Genomic DNA, 20,692 nt, shown 5'->3' with positions numbered 1-20,692 from the left:
GGTGAGCACAACTAGGTGAGCACAACTAGGTGAGTACAACTAGGTGAGTACAACTAGGTGAGTACAGCTAGGTGAGAACAACTAGGTGCACAACTAGCACAACGAGGCGAGCACAACTAGGTGAGTACAACTAGGTGAGCACAACTAGGTGAGCACAACTAGGTGAGCACAACTAGGTGAGTACAACTAGGTGAGCACAACTAGGTGAGCACAACTAGGTGAGCACAACTAGGTGAGCACAACTAGGTGAGTACAACTAGGTGAGCACAACTAGGTGAGCACAACTAGGTGAGCACTAGGTGAGTACAACTAGGTGAGCACAACTAGGTGAGCACAACTAGGTGAGTACAACTAGGTGAGTACAACTAGGTGAGTACAACTAGGTGAGCACAACTAGGTGAGCTAGGTGAGTACAACTAGGTGAGTACAACTAGGTGAGCACAACTAGGTGAGCACAACTAGGTGAGCACAACTAGGTGAGCACAACTAGGTGAGCACAACTAGGTGAGCACAACTAGGTGAGTACAACTAGGTGAGCACAACTAGGTGAGCACAACTAGGTGAGCACAACTAGGTGAGCACAACTAGGTGAGCACAACTAGGTGAGCACAACTAGGTGAGTACAACTAGGTGAGCACAACTAGGTGAGTACAACACAACTAGGTGAGTACAACTAGGTGAACTAGGTGAGTACAACTAGGTGAGCACAACTAGGTGAGCACAACTAGGTGAGTACAACTAGGTGAGCACAACTAGGTGAGTACAACTAGGTGAGTACAACTAGGTGAGTACAACTAGGTGAGTACAACTAGGTGAGTACAACTAGGTGAGTACAACTAGGTGAGTACAACTAGGTGAGTACAACTAGGTGAGTACAACTAGGTGAGTACAACTAGGTGAGTACAACTAGGTGAGTACAACTAGGTGAGTACAACTAGGTGAGTACAACTAGGTGAGTACAACTAGGTGAGCACAACTAGGTGAGCACAACTAGGTGAGTACAACTAGGTGAGTACAACTAGGTGAGTACAACTAGGTGAGCACAACTAGGTGAGCACAACTAGGTGAGCACAACTAGGTGAGTACAACTAGGTGAGTACAACTAGGTGAGCACAACTAGGTGAGTACAACTAGGTGAGCACAACTAGGTGAGTACAACTAGGTGAGCACAACTAGGTGAGCACAACTAGGTGAGCACAACTAGGTGAGTACAACTAGGTGAGCACAACTAGGTGAGTACAACTAGGTGAGTACAACTAGGTGAGCACAACTAGGTGAGCACAACTAGGTGAGAACAACTAGGTGAGTACAACTAGGTGAGTACAAATAGGTGAGTACAACTAGGTGAGTACTAGGTGAGTACAACTAGGTGAGAACAACTAGGTGAGTACAACTAGGTGAGTACAACTAGGTGAGTACAACACAACTAGGTGAGCACAACTAGGTGAGTACAACTAGGTGAGCACAACTAGGTGAGAGTACAACTAGGTGAGTACAACTAGGTGAGTACAACTAGGTGAGTACAACTAGGTGAGCACAACTAGGTGAGCACAACTAGGTGAGTACAACTAGGTGAGCACAACTAGGTGAGCACAACTAGGTGAGTACAACTAGGTGAGCACAACTAGGTGAGCACAACTAGGTGAGCACAACTAGGTGAGTACAACTAGGTGAGCACAACTAGGTGAGCACAACTAGGTGAGCAACTAACTAGGTGAGTACAACTAGGTGAGTACAACTAGGTGAGCACAACTAGGTGAGCACAACTAGGTGAGCACAACTAGGTGAGCACAACTAGGTGAGTACAACACAACTAGGTGAGTACAACTAGGTGGGTACAACTAGGTGAGCACAACTAGGTGAGCACAACTAGGTGAATACAACTAGTGAGTACAACTAGGTGAGTACAACACAACTAGGTGAGCACAACTAGGTGAGTACAACTAGGTGAGCACAACTAGGTGAGTACAACTAGGTGAGCACAACTAGGTGAGCACAACTAGGTGAGTACAACTAGGTGAGCACAACTAGGTGAGTACAACACAACTAGGTGAGTACAACTAGGTGGGTACAACTAGGTGAGCACAACTAGGTGAGCACAACTAGGTGAGTACAACTAGGTGAGCACAACTAGGTGAGCACAACTAGGTGAGCACAACTAGGTGAGTACAACTAGGTGAGCACAACTAGGTGAGTACAACTAGGTGAGCACAACTAGGTGAGCACAACTAGGTGAGCACAACTAGGTGAGCACAACTAGGTGAGCACAACTAGGTGAACACTAGGTGAGCACAACTAGGTGAGCACTAGGTGAGCACAACTAGGTGAGCACTAGGTGAGCACAACTAGGTGAGCACAACTAGGTGAGCACAACTAGGTGAGCACAACTAGGTGAGCACTAGATGAGCACAACTAGGTGAGCACAACTAGGTGAGCACAACTAGGTGAGCACAACTAGGTGAGCACAACTAGGTGAGCACAACTAGGTGAGCACAACTAGGTGAGCACTAGGTGAGCACAACTAGGTGAGCACTAGGTGAGCACAACTAGGTGAGCACTAGGTGAGCACAACTAGGTGAGCACAACTAGGTGAGCACTAGATGAGCACAACTAGGTGAGCACTAGATGAGCACAACTAGGTGAGCACAACTAGGTGAGCACAACTAGGTGAGCACAACTAGGTGAGCACTAGATGAGCACAACTAGGTGAGCACACACACACACATACTCTATTTCACGTTTCCCTTCACTTTAGAGATTAAAGAACTTCAGTGTACAACTCAAATACAGGTCCCACAGCTCGACTGCTGACACACTGAAAACCGTGGTTTGATCCCGGTACGGGTCTACCTGGAGGGCATTGCGTGGATCAACGCCTCCCCGGCCCGGTCCACGACCAGGCCTCCCGGGGGATCAGCGCCTGATCAACGAGGCCGTTACTGCTGGCCGCACATAGCCCGGCTGAACCAGCACTCATTTCCCACTTGAAGACAACCAGGGGTGGAAATATCAAGCACATGTTTCCTTAAGACACTTGTTGTTCCTGTACACCAAGCAATAAATAGCTACCTGGGTGTTAGTCGACTGGTGTAGGTTGCATCCTGGGTACAAAATTTACCTAATTTGCCAGAAATGCTCAACATAACAAGGGGCTTTCTATACAGTAGTATGTCATTGATGTCAGCTATGGTCTGTATACCTTGTACATGTACTTGTAGTAAATAAAGATTATTATTAACATGCGGGTGTTCAACCCATCAACACACCATAAACACGTGTTCAGCTTTGTAAACACGCGCTTTCAACTTGTAAACACGTGTGTTTAACTTAAAAAACATGAGTGTTCAACTTGTAGGCACGTGTGTTCAACTTGCAGGCACACGTGTTCAACTTGTAGGCACGCGTGTTCAACTTGTAGGCACGTGTTCAACTTGTAGGCACGCCTGTTCAACTTGTAGGCACGTGTGTTCAACTTGTAGGCACGTGTGTTCAACTTGTAGGCACGCGTGTTCAACTTGTAGGCACGTGTTCAACTTGTAGGCACATGTGTTCAACTTGTAGGCACGTGTGTTCAACATGTAGGCACGTGTGTTCAACTTGCAGGTACGTGTGTTCACTTTGTAGGCACGTGTGTTCAACTTGTAGGCACGCGTGTTCAACTTGTAGGCACGCGTGTTCAACTTGTAGGCACGTGTGTTCAACTTGTAGGCACGCGTGTTCAACTTGTAGGCACGCGTGTTCAACTTGTAGGAACGCGTGTTCAACTTGTAGGCACGTGTGTTCAACTTGTAGGCACGCGAGTTCAACTTGTAGGCACGCGTGTTCAACTTGTAGGCACGTGTGTTCAACTTGTAGGCACGTGTGTTCAACTTGTAGGCACGCGTGTTCAACTTGTAGGAACGCGTGTTCAACTTGTAGGCACGCGTGTTCAACTTGTAGGCACGTGTGTTCAACTTGTAGGCACGCGTGTTCAACTTGTAGGCACGTGTGTTCAACTTGTAAACACCATTAACAGGTAAACACACATGTGGACAAAGTGACACCCTGCGACTATTAATAAGTAGAAACATTTGGGAAGCTCTATTACTGAAACGTTTCGCAAGCAAGTGGCTTCTTCGGTCCATTACAGAGAAGAACGGTGGAAGATAAGGAGTTTGAGATAATCAGTCCCTCATTCTGGAGTCAATGTGTTCATTCCGTGAAGGCTGGTGGACTGACCATATCGGCTCCAGGCTGAGGGACTGATTACCTATAATTCATCTTCCACCGTTCTTCTCTGTGATGGACTGAAGAAGCCAATGGCTAGCGAAACGTTTCCGTAATAAAGCTTCCCCAATGTTGCACAAGTGTCTCCCTTTTCAACTTGTCGGTTTTCTAAACCATTTACATTATGTTCTTAAAGGCATCGACGAGGTCGTGAAGCAGTAACATTATGGAACCTAAAAAAAAAAATCTGGATTTAATTGTTTTTGTTTTTAATGTTAGCGATACGAAAAGTAGGGTAATGATCATTTGTTTTATGGGAATATGTGTGGCTACCTTATTCTGGATGATAGTTACATTGTAAGAAACACTCGAAGTGCGCGGTCACACTGGAAATAAGTCACTGACATTTTTTTGTTTTATCCTAGGTAATCACCACATATGCTGCTATGTATGATAATTTATGTAACTGTATTTATATGTATCTGAACCTGAATAAATTTACATCGTGAGAACACCTGCAGTGTGCGGTCACACTATTCTATATGATAGTTACGTTGTGGTAACACCCACAGTGCGCTACAATACTTTTCTATAAATGTTCCCCCTGCCATATTCCAACACAGGACAGGTTCCATACATGAGGTAACGAAATGTGTCAGCTTGAGCTGGGAGACTTCAGCAAGGCGAAGAGTATATCGTCGAGCATTCCGATATGGGTTCATTACCTACGGCAGCTTAATTAATTAAATGGTTCAAGTGGCGTGAAGGGAGAGGAATACGTGGGGGAGAGGAGGGCGGAGAAAGAAGGGGTGGGGGAGTGGAAGAGTGGGGGGAAGTGAAGGGGGAAGGGTGTATAAGAATGAGTGGGGAACAGGGTCGTGGCATTAATTGGGGGATGAGGGTGTGCAGTGGCGAGAAAGGGTTCACGTGGACAAAGGCAGGTTTAAAGGGAGATAAACGAAGGGTTGTAAGGGGAGGGAGACTGAGAGAGAGGGGGGGAGAGGGAGGGGGTTGAACCGAGCAACGGATATTAGAAATATTTTTATGAAATGTTCACCTCTGAATAGTATTAATAGTTGCGCCTGTATGAAAACTAAAATAACTGTATCCAGTGGCAGTCAGTTGTTCTATCTGACCCCATACCCATCCTGTTGGTGGAACACCCCATACCCGTCCTGTTGGTGGTAGACACCCCATGCCCATCCTGTTGGTGGTTAGTCACCCCATGCTCATCCTCTGGGTGGTAGTCACCCCATGCTCATCCTCTGGGTGGTAGTCACCCCATGCTCATCCTCTGGGTGGTAGTCACCCCATGCTCATCCTCTGGGTGGTAGTCACCCCATGCTCATCCTCTGGGTGGTAGTCACCCCATGCTCATCCTCTGGGTGGTAGTCACCCCATGCTCATCCTCTGGGTGGTAGTCACCCCATGCTCGTCCTCTGGGTGATAGTCACTCCACACCCATCCTGTGGATAGGAGTCACCCCATACCCATCCTGTGGGTGGTGGTCAAAAGATTAAAGGAGCACAATAGATCCAGGGACTGGGCCCAAGAGTTTTGATAGCCAAGCAAGTTACAGTGGTAATGAACTATTTACATGTTTATGGCCCAGTTACAATTGTAATGAGTTGTTAATGTACAAACATTACACTGTAGTTTATACGTTTGAATTTATATAAGTTTAAGTTTAAGTAGGTAAAGTCAGCTAATTTTTCCAGAATAGTTGGTAATATGCCACTGTGAATAAAATACTTCGACATTTCTTGAACATATGTTAGCGAATTTTCTCTGAATTCGTTAACTTTACCGCATTCCAGAACATAATGATGCAAGGTGTGACGGTAGTCCATCTGGAAAAAATTACATTTAGTTATGCCAATATCATCTAGTGGCACAACCTCCCAGAGGTGCTTGTAGCCCAGCCGAAGCTAGGTAGTAGTGACTTAATTGTTTTACGATTACAGATCCTCAATGGACTGCCCAATATGTCCCCATACCCCCTTTCACCAGACTATCGAAATCATCACCATCACCAGTCATATTAGGTACCAGTATGACTTCAAAAGTTGTTAATCGCTAAGTTTCACTGTACATATGGATAACTAGGAACAGAACAGGTGACAGTTCATTCTAATCTAACAACTTTTTAAACTGTTCAGAGATCGAGTCCCATACCCTTATTATTTAGTTCCCATACTCCCAAGGGGTATGGATACCCCCGGTTAAGAACCCCTGCACTACAGAAATGTGGCTCCCCCCTGTTGTAAGGAATGATGATGGATGGGCTGACTGGTGTCAATATTCTTTAATCTCAGTCAATGAAATTCAACCGAAACTTTTCTCGTAAGTGGTATTGGAAGTAGTGGGAAAAAATAGTAGCGGCAGAAGTTGTATGTACAGTACACTAAGTCCACGAGAGTAACCAACGGCAAAAGAGTTTGCAGTTCACAGAGAGGCTGTATACTGAGACAATCCGCCCTTACATCATGAGGAATACCCGCGTAGGTTTATCTGAAGAACTGAAGACTAGCAACAGTCTGGCAAACTCTACTTGTTGTATAAAATTAGTAGTTATCGTTGTAACTGTAAGAATAGTAACAGTTGTACTGCTAACACTGGTAGGAGTCGTAGGAAAAAATGAAGGCAGTATTAATTATGAGCAACGAGTTTGTCGGCAGCAATGACAATGCAGCCTCTCAGAGCAACTCATCCTACTAATCACATTTACCGCTTCTGTCTGCACCCTTAACCAGTGGATACAAAGGCGTACTGCCGGTAGTAATGGTAAGACACGGATACATAGCAATGTTGTGACAGTGTTTCGCTCATGCAGGTTTTTATCGTAAAGACTTTATTAACAGAAATTTGTCACTTCAATTTTAAGTAAAACATCATTTTTTTTTTTTGACATGTAACATGATTGACTTGATAAATCTCTACATAAAATGACGCATTCTTCTTTAGCCTTAATTAACTCGCCCAACGCATGATTTTCAGTAGAGGCTATTCTCAAGATGCTTTTTTTTTACATCCATGACGAACATTTTTCCTCGAAGAGATTCCTCAACACTACTGCAACTCACTCTCTGTCAATTCTGTGAATGCTTCATTCTCCACAAACCCATCTACTTGTGATATATCCATTTCAAGTATCTTAAATATATTTCACGTCATACTTCTTTCCAATTTGTCTACAAATCTTTCTTTTCCTACATTCTACCTAGTGTGTCCGCCTTATTCCTTTCTGTATTTATTTTAAATTTCCAACTGTCCACTAACCTCTGTAGCGTCTCTTCTGACTCTCCACAGCACTGTCATCTTTGAGAGGCACTGTGTCACCTTTAAGAGGCACTATGTCATCTTTGAGAGGCGCTGTGTCATCTTTAAGAGGTAAGATTTGCCGAGACTAAAGTAAGCTTTTAGCGTAGCTTTATCAAGTCAATACCAAGAAATATGGCGACATGACGGACGTACTTATGATGGATAAAAATCACAATACAGTGGCTGGAACAATTAACAAATAACCCACACTTAGGAAACTTCAGACGGCGTTTCGGTCCGTCTACTAAATTTTCTTCTTTAAGTATGCGTTATTTGTGAATTGTTCCAGTCAAGGTATTGCGACTTAATTCTTCATACATATCACGTCGCCATATTCCTTATGTTTACTTTATACGGCTCTATTTAGTTTCTAAGTAAGGTACTCTGTATATAGTCTTTCTATCATACAGTGTCATCTGCGAACAAGAGACTTACCTGCTACCAGGAGAGTATTCCGGGGATCACCGGTCCTGTGGCTCGGTCCGTGACCAGGCCTCAGAATCGTTATCTTTTACTACCACACCTCTCGTTTGTCCGAAATGCTCTGTATAAGTGGCCTTCTTTTAAGCATGCATTTGCATCACATAATATTTGCATCATAATTGTAACTAAATAAACTATAAACAGTAACCTCAATGAATGTTTCTAACACCAAAAATTTCAACACACTAGGCTAACAACCCTATCTGGAGACAGGAACTGGAAAAAGGTTACAATTCTTTATTACTACTACTACTAGTAGTAGTAGTAGTAACTACTACTACTACAACTACTACTACTACTACTACTACTACTATTATTATTATTATTATTATTACTATTACTATTACTACTATTACTACTACTACTACTATTACTATTATTACTATTACTACTACTGCTACTACTACTACTAATAATAATATCTTTATTTCTAAAAAGTGCATGTACAAAGTATGCAGACCACAGCTGACATCAATAACATACTACTATACAGAAAGCCGCTTGTTATGCTGAGCATTTCAGGCAAATTAGGTCAGTTTTGTCCCAGGATGCGACCCACACCAGTCCACTAATACCCAGGTACCCATTTTACTGATGGGTGAACATGGATAGCAGGTGTCTAATGGAAACAGCATATATTTCGGATGACATTGTTAAACTGAGACCTTATAAAGAAATCGCGATAATAATCCTTATAAAGCATTTTATATTTTTTACAACACACGGAAATCAGGATGACAACTAGGCTAGCCATATTTGGATTAACCACTATAAAGTTTGACCGTGGTGTTGTGGAGAGAGGGTGGAGGTGCCTAGCAACCTCGTATTCAGAATAAACTTGACTCTTATCTGATTAATTATTTAGTTTTACTCTTCTTCCTTCTCCCTCTGCTAGATTTCTCCATCCTGTAACTTGAATACCAACTGGAAAAAAATACGTATATTTTGAACTAGAAACCTGTTTCCAAGTTTGTTTCAAAAGTGGAGTAAACAACTAAGATGCAGTGGGTACCAATAACAATAATAATAATAATATTATTAATAATAATAATAATAATAATAATAATAATAATAATATCTTTATGCAAGTACATGATACATACTATACAGAATGCCCCTTGTTATGCAGAGCAATTCGGGCAAATTGGGTTAGTTCTGTCCCCAGGATGCGACCCACACCAGTCGGTTAACACCCAGGTACCTATTTACTGGTAGGTGAACAGGGACAGCAAGTGTCTTAAGAAAACACACCCAAATGTTTCCACCCGGAGAGAGTAAAACAGTTTCTCTGGTTTTATTATTATGGAAAAATGCTAAACCAGTAAGGGTGATAGTACCTCAAGAATGGGAGGTAATCAGATTTAATCAAAGGAGAGGGAAGCTCCAATTAAGTAGATTAAAAGCACTGCACCGGAATTAAGGCACCCCATCTCCGTGAAATGCGCCTGACTGAATGCTCAGGTTTCCTATACATCGCCCTAAGGAAACTAAGAACAAACTAACAGTTTGCATGGCTCTAATAGAACGTTCATACAGCCTCTAAAACTGCCTATATGGTTTACGTCACACAGACGTTACCCACAACCTCTAAAACTGCCCTGAATGTTTTTCACAACGTTTCCACAGCCCCTAAAACGAGCATGCTCTGGTTGTTTATTAACGGAACATCCACACAGCTTCTAAAATTGAACTGATAGTGTGTGTCACAGTCAGCGTTTCCACAGCCTCTTACATTGCTCTGATGGTTTATGTCAGACACCTTCCTACAGCCTCTAAAACTGCTCTGGTAAGACGTGAAAACATGCCCTTCAAAAGTGGTGCTTAATGCTGAAGGGCTCTTGATGCAAGAAATTGGAGCTGCCTTTCCCTTCCTAGGATCAATTCTGATTATTTCTCATCCCCCAGGCGCTGTACAACCCCTAAGGGTTTGCCACTTCCCCATGAATACAATCGTGCCGGGCGCTAGGCTAATCTAGGTTTGGTGATCAATCTCAATCTATACACCCTTATAACTAAATATATCCGTATCTAACTTTAAAAGGATATACACGTATATTGGATTTGTAACCCCCCGTCCCTACATTGTGACTACGTTTCGCTCTGTAGAACTTTATCGTACACTGGACGCTTTTCATGGCTGAGGGACTGACTACCTGAAAATTAATACCTCAATGCTGATTTACCTATCACATCATCTTTATTTCTCCACTGATTCTGCTGTCCCTAATTTTAGTAATCTCAATATTCGACCGAAGAAGCTTACTCTGTAGGTCAAACGTTTCGGAAATAAAGATACCAAGGTCTTGCAAGTACATCTTAATCATCAGCTTTATCAAGCTCTTTATAAAGCTCTACAAAGCGAAACTTTGTCCCAATAAAAGCGTGTCCCGTAAAGTATCTTGCCTTCCACAAAACTGTCAATTTTGTTCCTAGGTGAATGTTTTCCATCGACTGCGAAGCTGAAGAACTTCGATCAGTTTAATTTAATCCACTGGCTTTGTGGAGCAGAGGGAAGATAAGAGAGAGGACTGGGGGAAGATGAGGCAGAAGGAAAAAGAGGGGCCAGAAGGGAAAAGGGGGGCAGAAGGGAAAAGGGGGGGCAGAAGGGAAAAGGGGGGGCAGAAGGGAAAAGGGGGGGTAGAAGGGAAAAGGGGGGGCAGAAGGGAGATAAGAGGGGGCAGTGCTAAGGGGGTTAGAAGAGAAGGCAGAAGGAAGAGAGGGGTAAAAGAGAGGGCGGAATGAAGGGGAGAGAAGAGGGGACAGAAGGAAGGGGAGAGAAGAGGGGACAGAAGGAAGGGGAGATAAGAGGGGGCAGAAGGAAGGGGAGAGAAGAGGGGGCACAAGGAAGGGGAGAGAAGAGGGGCACAAGGAAGGGGAGAGAAGAGGGGTCAGAAGGAAGGGGAGAGAAGAGGGGGCAGAAGGAAGAGGGGTTGTCAGAGGGACGGGGAGGGGGGTGGCAACGGGTAGGGTTGAGGACTGACGTCACCAGAAGTTACCACAGTATTACAAAGCATCGTGTGAGCAGACTGAAGAATGCTTAAGTAAATGGTAAGTATGTGAAGAATTAATACCGAGTGTAAACTGAATACCGGATAAAGGCTGAAGTAAGCAAGTAAGTTTATTTACGTACAGGTACACATAAGCAGTCACATAAATTTAAATGATTACAATTATCACACAGTAAGGTGTGTGTAAATTACCTAGGGTAACCCCCCAAAAAATTCAACATTGGGGTCCTTGATGAATACTGAGTGTAGAGAGAATTCTACATACAGAGTAAATAGTAAGTTCAGAGTGAATACTTAATTCAGGATGAATACGAATTTTATAGTGAATATTGAGTAGAGTCAGTCCTGAGTTCAGAGGGAATATCGAATGATACTGAGTGTAATGTATATCGCAGTGTACATACACTAAAATGTACATGTATATACATACACAGATATACTCAGTTTACTGTGTATATATAAAGAAGTGTAAATTTCAGTGTATATAGTTAAATGCATATCTCAGTATATATATATATATATATATATATATATATATATATATATATATATATATATATATATATATATATATATATATATAACTAAACGCTAAACCCTAAAATAGTAGACTCATATACAGAGAATTTTCACGGCACGTACAAGTACGATAAAGCACCTAAATTGCTGGGAACGGCTGAAGTCCCTTCATTTGTATTCCCTGGAACGCACCGACAAAGATACGTGATAATATACACTTGGGAAATCATAAGAGGGAACAGCCCCAAATCTGCAAAAGAAAATCACTCCCTACGAAAGCAAAAGACTCGGCAGGCGGTGTAATATCTCCCCAATAAAAAGCAGGGGCTCCACGAGTACATTGAGACAACACAATAAGTGTCAGGAGCCCAAGACTGTTCAACTGCCTCCCAGGATATATAAGGGGGATTACCAATAGACCCCTGGTTGTCTTCAAGAAGCTGAACAGCTACCTAAAATCAGTACCCGACCAGCCGGGCTGTGGTTCATACGTCGATTTACGTGCGGTCAGCAGTAACAGCCTGGTTGATCAAGCCCTGATCCACACCAAGGCCTGGTCATGGACCGGGCCGTGGGGACATTGACCCCCAAAACCCCCTCTATAACCAAGGCCTTCCGCTAGCTCACCGGTTTAATATAGGAGCGTCAGGAATGAGAAACACTTGTGGCAGAGCCCAGACTTTTCGTCCGACATTTTACCAAAGATGAGATTTAAAACAAGACTTGATTAAGTAAGATCAAGTCTAAATAACATTTGACTGTCTAAACCAAGATTAATCAAGTCTACATAATACTTAATCAAGTCTAAATAACACTTGATCAAGTCTAAATAACACTTGATCAAGCCACAATAACACCTGATCAAGTCTAAATAACACTTGATCAAGCCACAATAACACCTGATCAAGTCTAAATAACACTTGATCAAGCCACAATAACACCTGATCAAGTCTAAATAACACTTGATCAAGCCACAATAACACTTGATCAAGTCTAAATAACACTTGATCAAGCCACAATAACACCTGATCAAGTCTAAATAACACTTGATCAAGCCACAATAACACCTGATCAAGTCTAAATAACACTTGATCAAGCCACAATAACACTTGATCAAGTCTAAATAACACTTGATCAAGCCACAATAACACCTGATCAAGTCTAAATAACACTTGATCAAGCCACAATAACACTTGATCAAGTCTAAATAACACTTGATCAAGCCACAATAACACCTGATCAAGTCTAAATAACACTTGATCAAGCCACAATAACACCTGATCAAGTCTAAATAACACTTGATCAAACCACAATAACACTTGATCAAGTCTAAATAACACTTGATCAAGCCACAATAACACCTGATCAAGTCTAAATAACACTTGATCAAGCCACAATAACACCTGATCAAGTCTAAATAACACTTGATCAAGCCACAATAACACCTGATCAAGTCTAAATAACACTTGATCAAGCCACAATAACGCCTGATCAAGTCTAAATAACACTTGACCAAGTCACAATAACACCTGATCAAGTCTAAATAACACTTGACCAAGTCTAAATAACACTTGATCAAGTCACAATAACACCTGATCAAGTCTAAATAACACTTGACCAAGTCTAAATAACACTTGATCAAGCCACAATAACACCTGATCAAGTCTAAATAACACTTGATCAAGCCACAATAACACCTGATCAAGTCTAAATAACACTTGACCAAGTCACAATAACACCTGATCGTCTAAATAACAATTAAGTCTAAATAACACTTGATCAAGTCTAAATAACACTTGATCAAGCCACAATAACACCTGATCAAGTCTAAATAACACTTGACCAAGTCACAATAACACCTGATCGTCTAAATAACAATTAAGTCTAAATAACACTTGACCAAGTCACAATAACACCTGATTAAGTCTAAATAAGACCTGACTTAAGTCTAAAACTTCATAAACCCATTTTATCGCAATGTAAAAAAAAAGCCGCTTTGGGAGGTCACAGCACCTGGGAATAGGTAATCAGGTTTGATCCGAGGAACGGAGCGGAAGAGTAGCTCCATTTCCTCGGATCAAGAGCAGTTTGAGAGCTAGACTCTCCACAAGTGTCAACATCAGTCGCTCCTACTACGCACAAACCAATAAACATATTGACAGCTATTTAAATCATATTGCAGAGCTTTCTAGGCACGTACACATGTCTAGGAACCTCTGACGTACCTGCTGGAGGCATTGTTGCAGGTCAGGTGTGGAGGTCTAGTTTCTAGGGTGATTTAGGGAGGTAAATTAGCTAGAAGCATACATGGAGGTAGAGGAGCGGCTGATGCGCACCCTCCCTCACACACGTTCACAACAGCACTGGCCTTGTTGCTCTTGTCTCTGCACTCCACCACCTGATGCACTGCAAGGGACTCTGCACTCGGGGAATTTTGAGCTTTTGATTCAAGGAATTTGAGCTGTCCTTTTCTTCCCTCGGATCGACCTTTATTATCTCTCGCTTCCTGGCGCTGCATGACACCTATGAGAAATAAGACTGACTCTTCGCCTGATTTTGGGGGGATTTGGGTAATTTACACGTATGTTAAACTATGTATGATAAATGTACTTATGTGTATTTGTACCTAAATAAACTTACTATGCTTCCCAATACTAGTTAGTAATAACTAGACGTACTTCAGTCACTGCGCGATCCCAGAAGCCAAAAAAGTATCCAAAACGGTTGGGGGTTGGGATCCTCTCCAAGATACGATACTACGTGCCCCAAAATGCCCTTCTCACACTATACCACTCATTTATCCATACCTCACCTATGCTATTTGTGCTTGGGGATCAACTGCAGCAACACACCTAAAGCCAATAATAACCCAACAAAAAGCTGCAGTAAGAATAATCACTAAATCCCATCCTTGGCAACACCCTCCCCCCCACTCTTCATAGATCTAAACTTACTCCCAGTTCAGTACATCCACACTTACTACTGTGCAATCTACATCTACAGGGCCTTAAACTCTAATATCAACCTTGACCTAAAACGCTTTCTTGATAGTTGTGACAGAACCCACAGGCATAACACCAGACACAAACATCTCTACGACATTCCCCGTGTCCGACTAAACCTTTACAAAAATTCAATGTATGTCAAAGGCCCTAAAATCTGGAATACCCTACCTGAGAACTCTAGAACTGCAGACACATTCATCACCTTCAAAACTACCATTAGAAAACATCTTATCTCCCTGATACACCCCGTCAACTAACTACACGAATACCACCTGGTGGTTCACACTTACACTCACTCACTCATTTGACCATAAACAGAAATATTAATCTCAGTCTTAAAATAATGAATCCTGTGATACTCCAATACTGAAACTATGTACTGTGCCAAAACAAAAGCATTCATATTGCTAAACTCACAAACTAGTATTTAGTCACTTAGCCATAATACCAACTTACCTCATAATTTGTAATATTTTACAATTAAGAATAAAACTAAGTATGCCCGAAATGCCTAGCCATGCTAAGCGTTCTAGTGGTACACTCTGTAATCACAATTTTACTACATGTAAACCAAACAATAACCAAATTTCTGTAAACTCAGCATTGTAATCCTTATAGAGAATAAACTTTGAATTTGAATTTGAATTTGAATCCTAAGTCCCCTTTTCTTCAATGATCCGAGGAAGGACGTGGGAGATAATGTCAGGGAATCTCACTTTCCAAGACCACAACAATGTTTCTATCACGTCTAGTAATATGATAGGATGGATAATGAGAGCCTTCAAAACTAGGCATGCCAACCCAGTGATGATACTCTTCATATCCTTTGTTCTCTCTAGGCGGCTGGAGTACTACTGTACACTTACTGTCCCCTTCAACACAAGCGAAATTGCTGACCTGGAGAGTGTACAAAGAAATTTCACGGCACACATAAGTACGATAAAGCATATAAACTACTGGGAACGGTTGAAGTCCCTTGATTTGTATTCCCTGGAACGCAGGCGAGAGAGATACAAGATAATATTCTATAGGAAAATCCTAGAGGGATTAATACCATACTTGCACACGAAAATCACTCCCTATAAAAGCAAAAGACTCTGCAGGAGATGCAACATTCCCCCATTGAAAAGTAGGGGCTCCACGAGTACACTGAGATAACACATTAAGTGTCAGGGGCCCAAGACTGTTCAACTCCCTCCTAGCATACATAAGGAGGGTTACCAATAGATCCCTGGCTGTCTTCAAGAGGGAGCTGGACAGCCACCTAAAGTCAGTATCTGATCAGCAGGACTGTGGTTCTTACGCTGGTATGCAAACCCTGATCCACCGGGAGGCCTGGTCACAGACTGTGCCGCGGGGGCGTTGACCTCCGCAACACCCTCCAGGTATATATACTCCAGGATCCCAGTGCCCTGTTCTTCAGTAATCCGAGGAAGGTGCAGCACAACGTTACTTATCTGATTTAACTTTTTTGGTTTAAATATATTATTATAGTAAAAAGGAAGCGCTAAACCTGAATATTACAACATATTTCAAGGACCTCAACGGAAATAAGTCACTTTGTCTGACTTTCTTGGGTTATCCTGGGTAATCTACACATATACTGCTATGTATGATAATTTATGTAACTGTATTTATGTGTACCTGTACGGTGTGCCGTGGCCTGGTAGGCAAAGTTCTCGCTTCACACGCTGGGTGTCCATGGATCGATTCCCAGCAAGGGTGAAAACAGTTGACGTATTTCCATACACATGTTGTCCCTTTCACCTAGCAAGCAAGTAGGCACCTCGGTGTTAGTCGACTGGTGTGGGTGGCATCCTGGGGGACAAGATTGAGGACCCCAGTGGAAATCAGACAGACAGTCCTCGATGACGAGGACTGTGGCTAACTCTCCGGGGTTAAAAATCCTAACGAAATTTTATTATTCCACGATCTCGGTCCTCTGCTCCTCAATGCGTGTGACTGGAATGATTCAGGGTTCTGCATAAGTTGATAGTGCATGAGAAAATTACCATCGAAGATTTGAAGGGACTCAGAAGAGGCATTCACAAATCATTATACAGAAACTAATCTCCAATTTTCATCAAATTCACTCATCTGATCAGCTTCAATTTTTCACCACTGGTGTAGTTTCTTGAATACAAGGCTCACAATGTTACTGAATACCACAGTTCTAATCTGACAATGTTATTGAAGAATTATTAATTTCTAGCAAGTGCTACTTCTGATTGGCTTCAAAATATTGTACACGATGCATTCTATAATAAGAATGATAACCCATAAGTTTAGTCTGAATAGGTACATAATTTATTTTTATTGAGAGTTAAAGAACTTAGAGTCTTTGGATTCAGATATTATTATTATTATTATTATTATTATTATTATTATTATTATTATTATTATTATTATAATCAAAAAGAAGCGCTAAGCCACAAGGGCTATACAGCTGGATTCTGATAAATTGCTGCAGAATGCCTTCCCTGATTGGCTTCAACCTTTCATCAATGGTGGGTTCCATTTAATTACAGTTTTAATTGCACTTTGAGATGCATAAATTTCACTTTTAAAATTTTATTAGCTAATTGTTTCCCATGTAATAACTAGTGAGTGCCTCTTCTGATCATCCTCAAACCCTGGATGTTAGTGTCTTAAGTAGTTTTGTACTAAACCCAAAAGGGTCATACAGCACTGAATTTTCAGCAGTGGGGTTCCTTCCTTAATTTGTCAGTTTTATAAAATTATTTTCATAAAAAAAATACAAATATTTGTTCTTAAAAGATCGTAGAGAATTTTGAAATTAATGCAACAGCAAATAAAAAAAATGAAAGATATGGTTTGGTAAGGTTTGTCAGGAAACAGGACAGGATGGATAATGAGAACCTTCAAAACTAGGGAGGCCAAGCCCATGATGACACTCTTCAGGTCACTTGTTCTATCTAGGCTGGAATATTGCTGCACTCTAACAGCACCTTTCAAGGCAGGTGAAATTGCCGACCTAGAAAATGTACAGAGAACTTTCACGGCGCGCATAACGGAGATAAAACACCTCAATTATTGGGAGCGCTTGAGGTTCCTAAACCTGTATTCCCTGGAACGCAGGAGGGAGAGATATATGATTATATACACCTGGAAAATCCTAGAGGGACTAGTACCGAACTTGCACACGAAAATCACTCACTACGAAAGCAAAAGACTTGGCAGACGATGCACCATCCCCCCAATGAAAAGCAGGGGTGTCACTAGCACGTTAAGAGACCATACAATAAGTGTCAGGGGCCCGAGACTGTTCAACTGCCTCCCAGCACACATAAGGGGGATTACCAACAGACCCCTGGCAGTCTTCAAGCTGGCACTGGACAAGCACCTAAAGTCAGTTCCTGATCAGCCGGGCTGTGGCTCGTACGTTGGTTTGCGTGCAGCCAGCAGCAACAGCCTGGTTGATCAGGCGCTGATCCACCAGGAGGCCTGGTCACAGACCGGGCCGCGGGGGCGTTGACCCCCGAAACTCTCTCCAGGTAAACTCCAGGTAAACAGATCTTAGTCATATGATGACCCGCAGCTGGAGCTTTTGGTCACCTTACACCGGCTTACCCCTCCATCCTTTAAAAAATTGGGGTTATTATTATAACCATGAAGTTCTCATTAGTTCCTAAACATTGCTCAACTTTTTCTTTTCCTTAAAGAGCATAAATTTGAATTTTAAATTACAGAAGAATCACGTTCACCATAGAATTTGAAATAGTATACTATTATGGAAAATATATTCAAAAAGGTGTGGGAATCTGCGAGCAAGCTTAACCTGAGTTGCGACAAACCGAGAAGTCTGCAGTAGTTAGCAGTAGCAGAGGCTGCTACTGCTAAGTACAAAGCATGGCGAAAGTATAAGAGACATCCTACCACCTATAACAGGAACTTGCACAGGCAAGCCTGTAGGCATATGGGTGACGTTCAAAAGTGGGCCATTGCTAAATGGGAGGTGGACACAAAAAGAAAGCTAGCATCAGGTAAGGTAGGCTCCAAAACCTGGTGGTCCCTGGTCAAGGGCAGACAAGGTTATCTGCCTGATGAACTCATTCCACCTCTAAATCGACAGGATAGGACCACCTCTACTAGTAGTCAAGAGAAGGCAGACCTCTTTGCTGAACACTTTGCTACCAAAATGCAGGTTCTTGATCCAGCAAGGGACCCTCCTTGGCTAGCTGCAAGAACTGTGTCAAAACTGTCAGTGGTGACAATAAGGCAGGAGGAGGTGCATTTCCTTCTTAAATCGCTTGACCAAGAAAAGGCTGTGGGCCCAGACAAGTTGAGCCCAAGATTGCTGAGATGTGCAGACCAGCTAGCAGCACCTCTAGCTCGCATCTTTCAGCACTGCCTAGTACAGTGTAAATGGCCCTCTCTGTGGAAAGAGGCAAATGTAGTCCCTGTTCACAAAAAGAAGAGCAGAGCAGAAATCAGCAACTACAGACCAGTGTCACTCCTGTCAATCACTGGTAAGATCCTTGAGACAATAATCTCAAGACAAATGACAGAGTTTTTTGACTACCACTCACTACTTTGTGATCGTCAATATGGCTTCAGGAAAGGCTACTCTGCTGCTGATCTGTTGTTAAACCTCTCCACTAAGTGGCACCAGTCACTGGATGAATCCAAAGTCAGCTGTGTGGTAGCACTGGACATTGCTGGTGCTTTCGACCGGGTGTGGCACCAGGGCCTCTTAGCAAAACTTCAAGCACTGGGAATTGCAGGCTCAATGCTATGTCTCCTCAGTGATTACCTTCATGGTGGATCTCTAAGTGTAGTTCTCAATGGAACGGAATCAGCAAGACATCCTATTGGGGCAAGTGTTCCACTAGGAAGTGTGCTGGGACCATTGTTATGGAATGTCTACTTCAACGACCTTCTTCATCTCATCCCAGAATCACATGCGTATGCAGATGACTGTACACTGACATTCACTTATCCAAGAGAAGAAATGCCAGCTGCTCTAAGCTATATCAATCACCAGCTAAGAGCTGTATCAGCTTGGGGAAATAGATGGCAAGTAACATTTGCACCTGAGAAAACGCAAATGATGATCGTCTCTAGGCACCATGATGGTAATGCTGGTGTAGTAGTAAGGATGAATGGGGGGGTGTTGGCACCTGGAGAAGAAGTTGATATCCTTGGGGGTGAAATTTGACTCCAAACTAACCATGAAGAACCATGTAAATCTTGCAAACAAGGCAGCCAGGAAGCTTACAGCACTTCGCCGTATCTCACATCTGCTTGGCAGTAGGGGTTGCAAGATTCTGTACGAGGCACAAGTATGCTCACACCTCGAGTATGCTCCACTTTCTTGGTTTGCCTGCCCCCCTCCTCTCATCTGCGACTGCTTGACAGAGTGGAGAACAGAACAAGACGTCTCATCTCTCGCCTGGACCCATCCTGGATAGATCTGTCATTTCAGCAGAGCCTTCAACACAGGAGGGATGTGGGTGGCCTTACTGTTATGTTCTCAAACTAACCAGAACCAGGCTCGTTCTTCCAATTCGGGGGAATCCGAGCGCCCCAGTCTACTCGTCCAGTCGTGACAGTAGGTGATAACGAGTACACCATCCCAGTTCAAAGTTCCTATGAAGCCTTAGCCAGCCTTGAGAATGACAACCTCGCTGTTGATGCTGCTTCACACGTCTCTGACGTAGAGGAATTTGGGGATGAAGTAGAAAATGCCTTCTCCGATGACAACCCACCCTTCTGTTTGCACATAACTCCTAATGAAACAATAGGTCCTTTAGTACAAGCTTCTGTCCACAATGCGCCCGTTCATGTGTTCATGGACTCTGGTGCGCAAGTTAATATCATCAGGTCTAGCTTGTTTAAAGAGAAGCAGTTATGCCGTGTCCTCCTCGTTGAACCAACTACTGTAACCTCCCTTAGTGGAGTAGCTGGTTCCCTCCTGCGTGTCCGAGGTCAGACTTCGATCACCTTTACTATCCAAGGTAGAGACTTTACTGCTGCTTTTCTTGTTGTCGACCAGATTACTTTCCCTGGTGACCTTCTACTGGGATTTGCTTCCATGCGAGACTTACGCATTGTGCTCGACCCTTACCGATGGCATGCCCAAATTGACGACTTGATCGTTCCATTTTGGGGGTTACCAGCTTGGATCAG

At 42.8% G+C, this 20,692-nt stretch overlaps 1 protein-coding gene across 1 annotated transcript in view; it reads right to left on the bottom strand.

Moving 5' to 3' along the window:
• LOC128701279 (CD151 antigen) overlaps positions 1-13,906 on the bottom strand; it is a gene marked incomplete at its 3' end in the record, with an annotated part of 110,141 nt that extends 96,235 nt beyond the window's left edge. Inside the window, 1 exon segment of the mRNA XM_070100425.1 lies at positions 13,763-13,906. Coding sequence (XP_069956526.1) covers positions 13,763-13,775 — 13 coding nt within the window.
• Positions 13,907-20,692: the final 6,786 nt, after the last annotated feature.

The sequence above is a fragment of the Cherax quadricarinatus genome, chromosome 72, assembly GCF_038502225.1.
Source record: "Cherax quadricarinatus isolate ZL_2023a chromosome 72, ASM3850222v1, whole genome shotgun sequence".
NCBI lineage: Eukaryota > Metazoa > Arthropoda > Malacostraca > Decapoda > Parastacidae > Cherax > Cherax quadricarinatus.
This window is presented reverse-complemented; position numbering and strand designations above follow the sequence as displayed.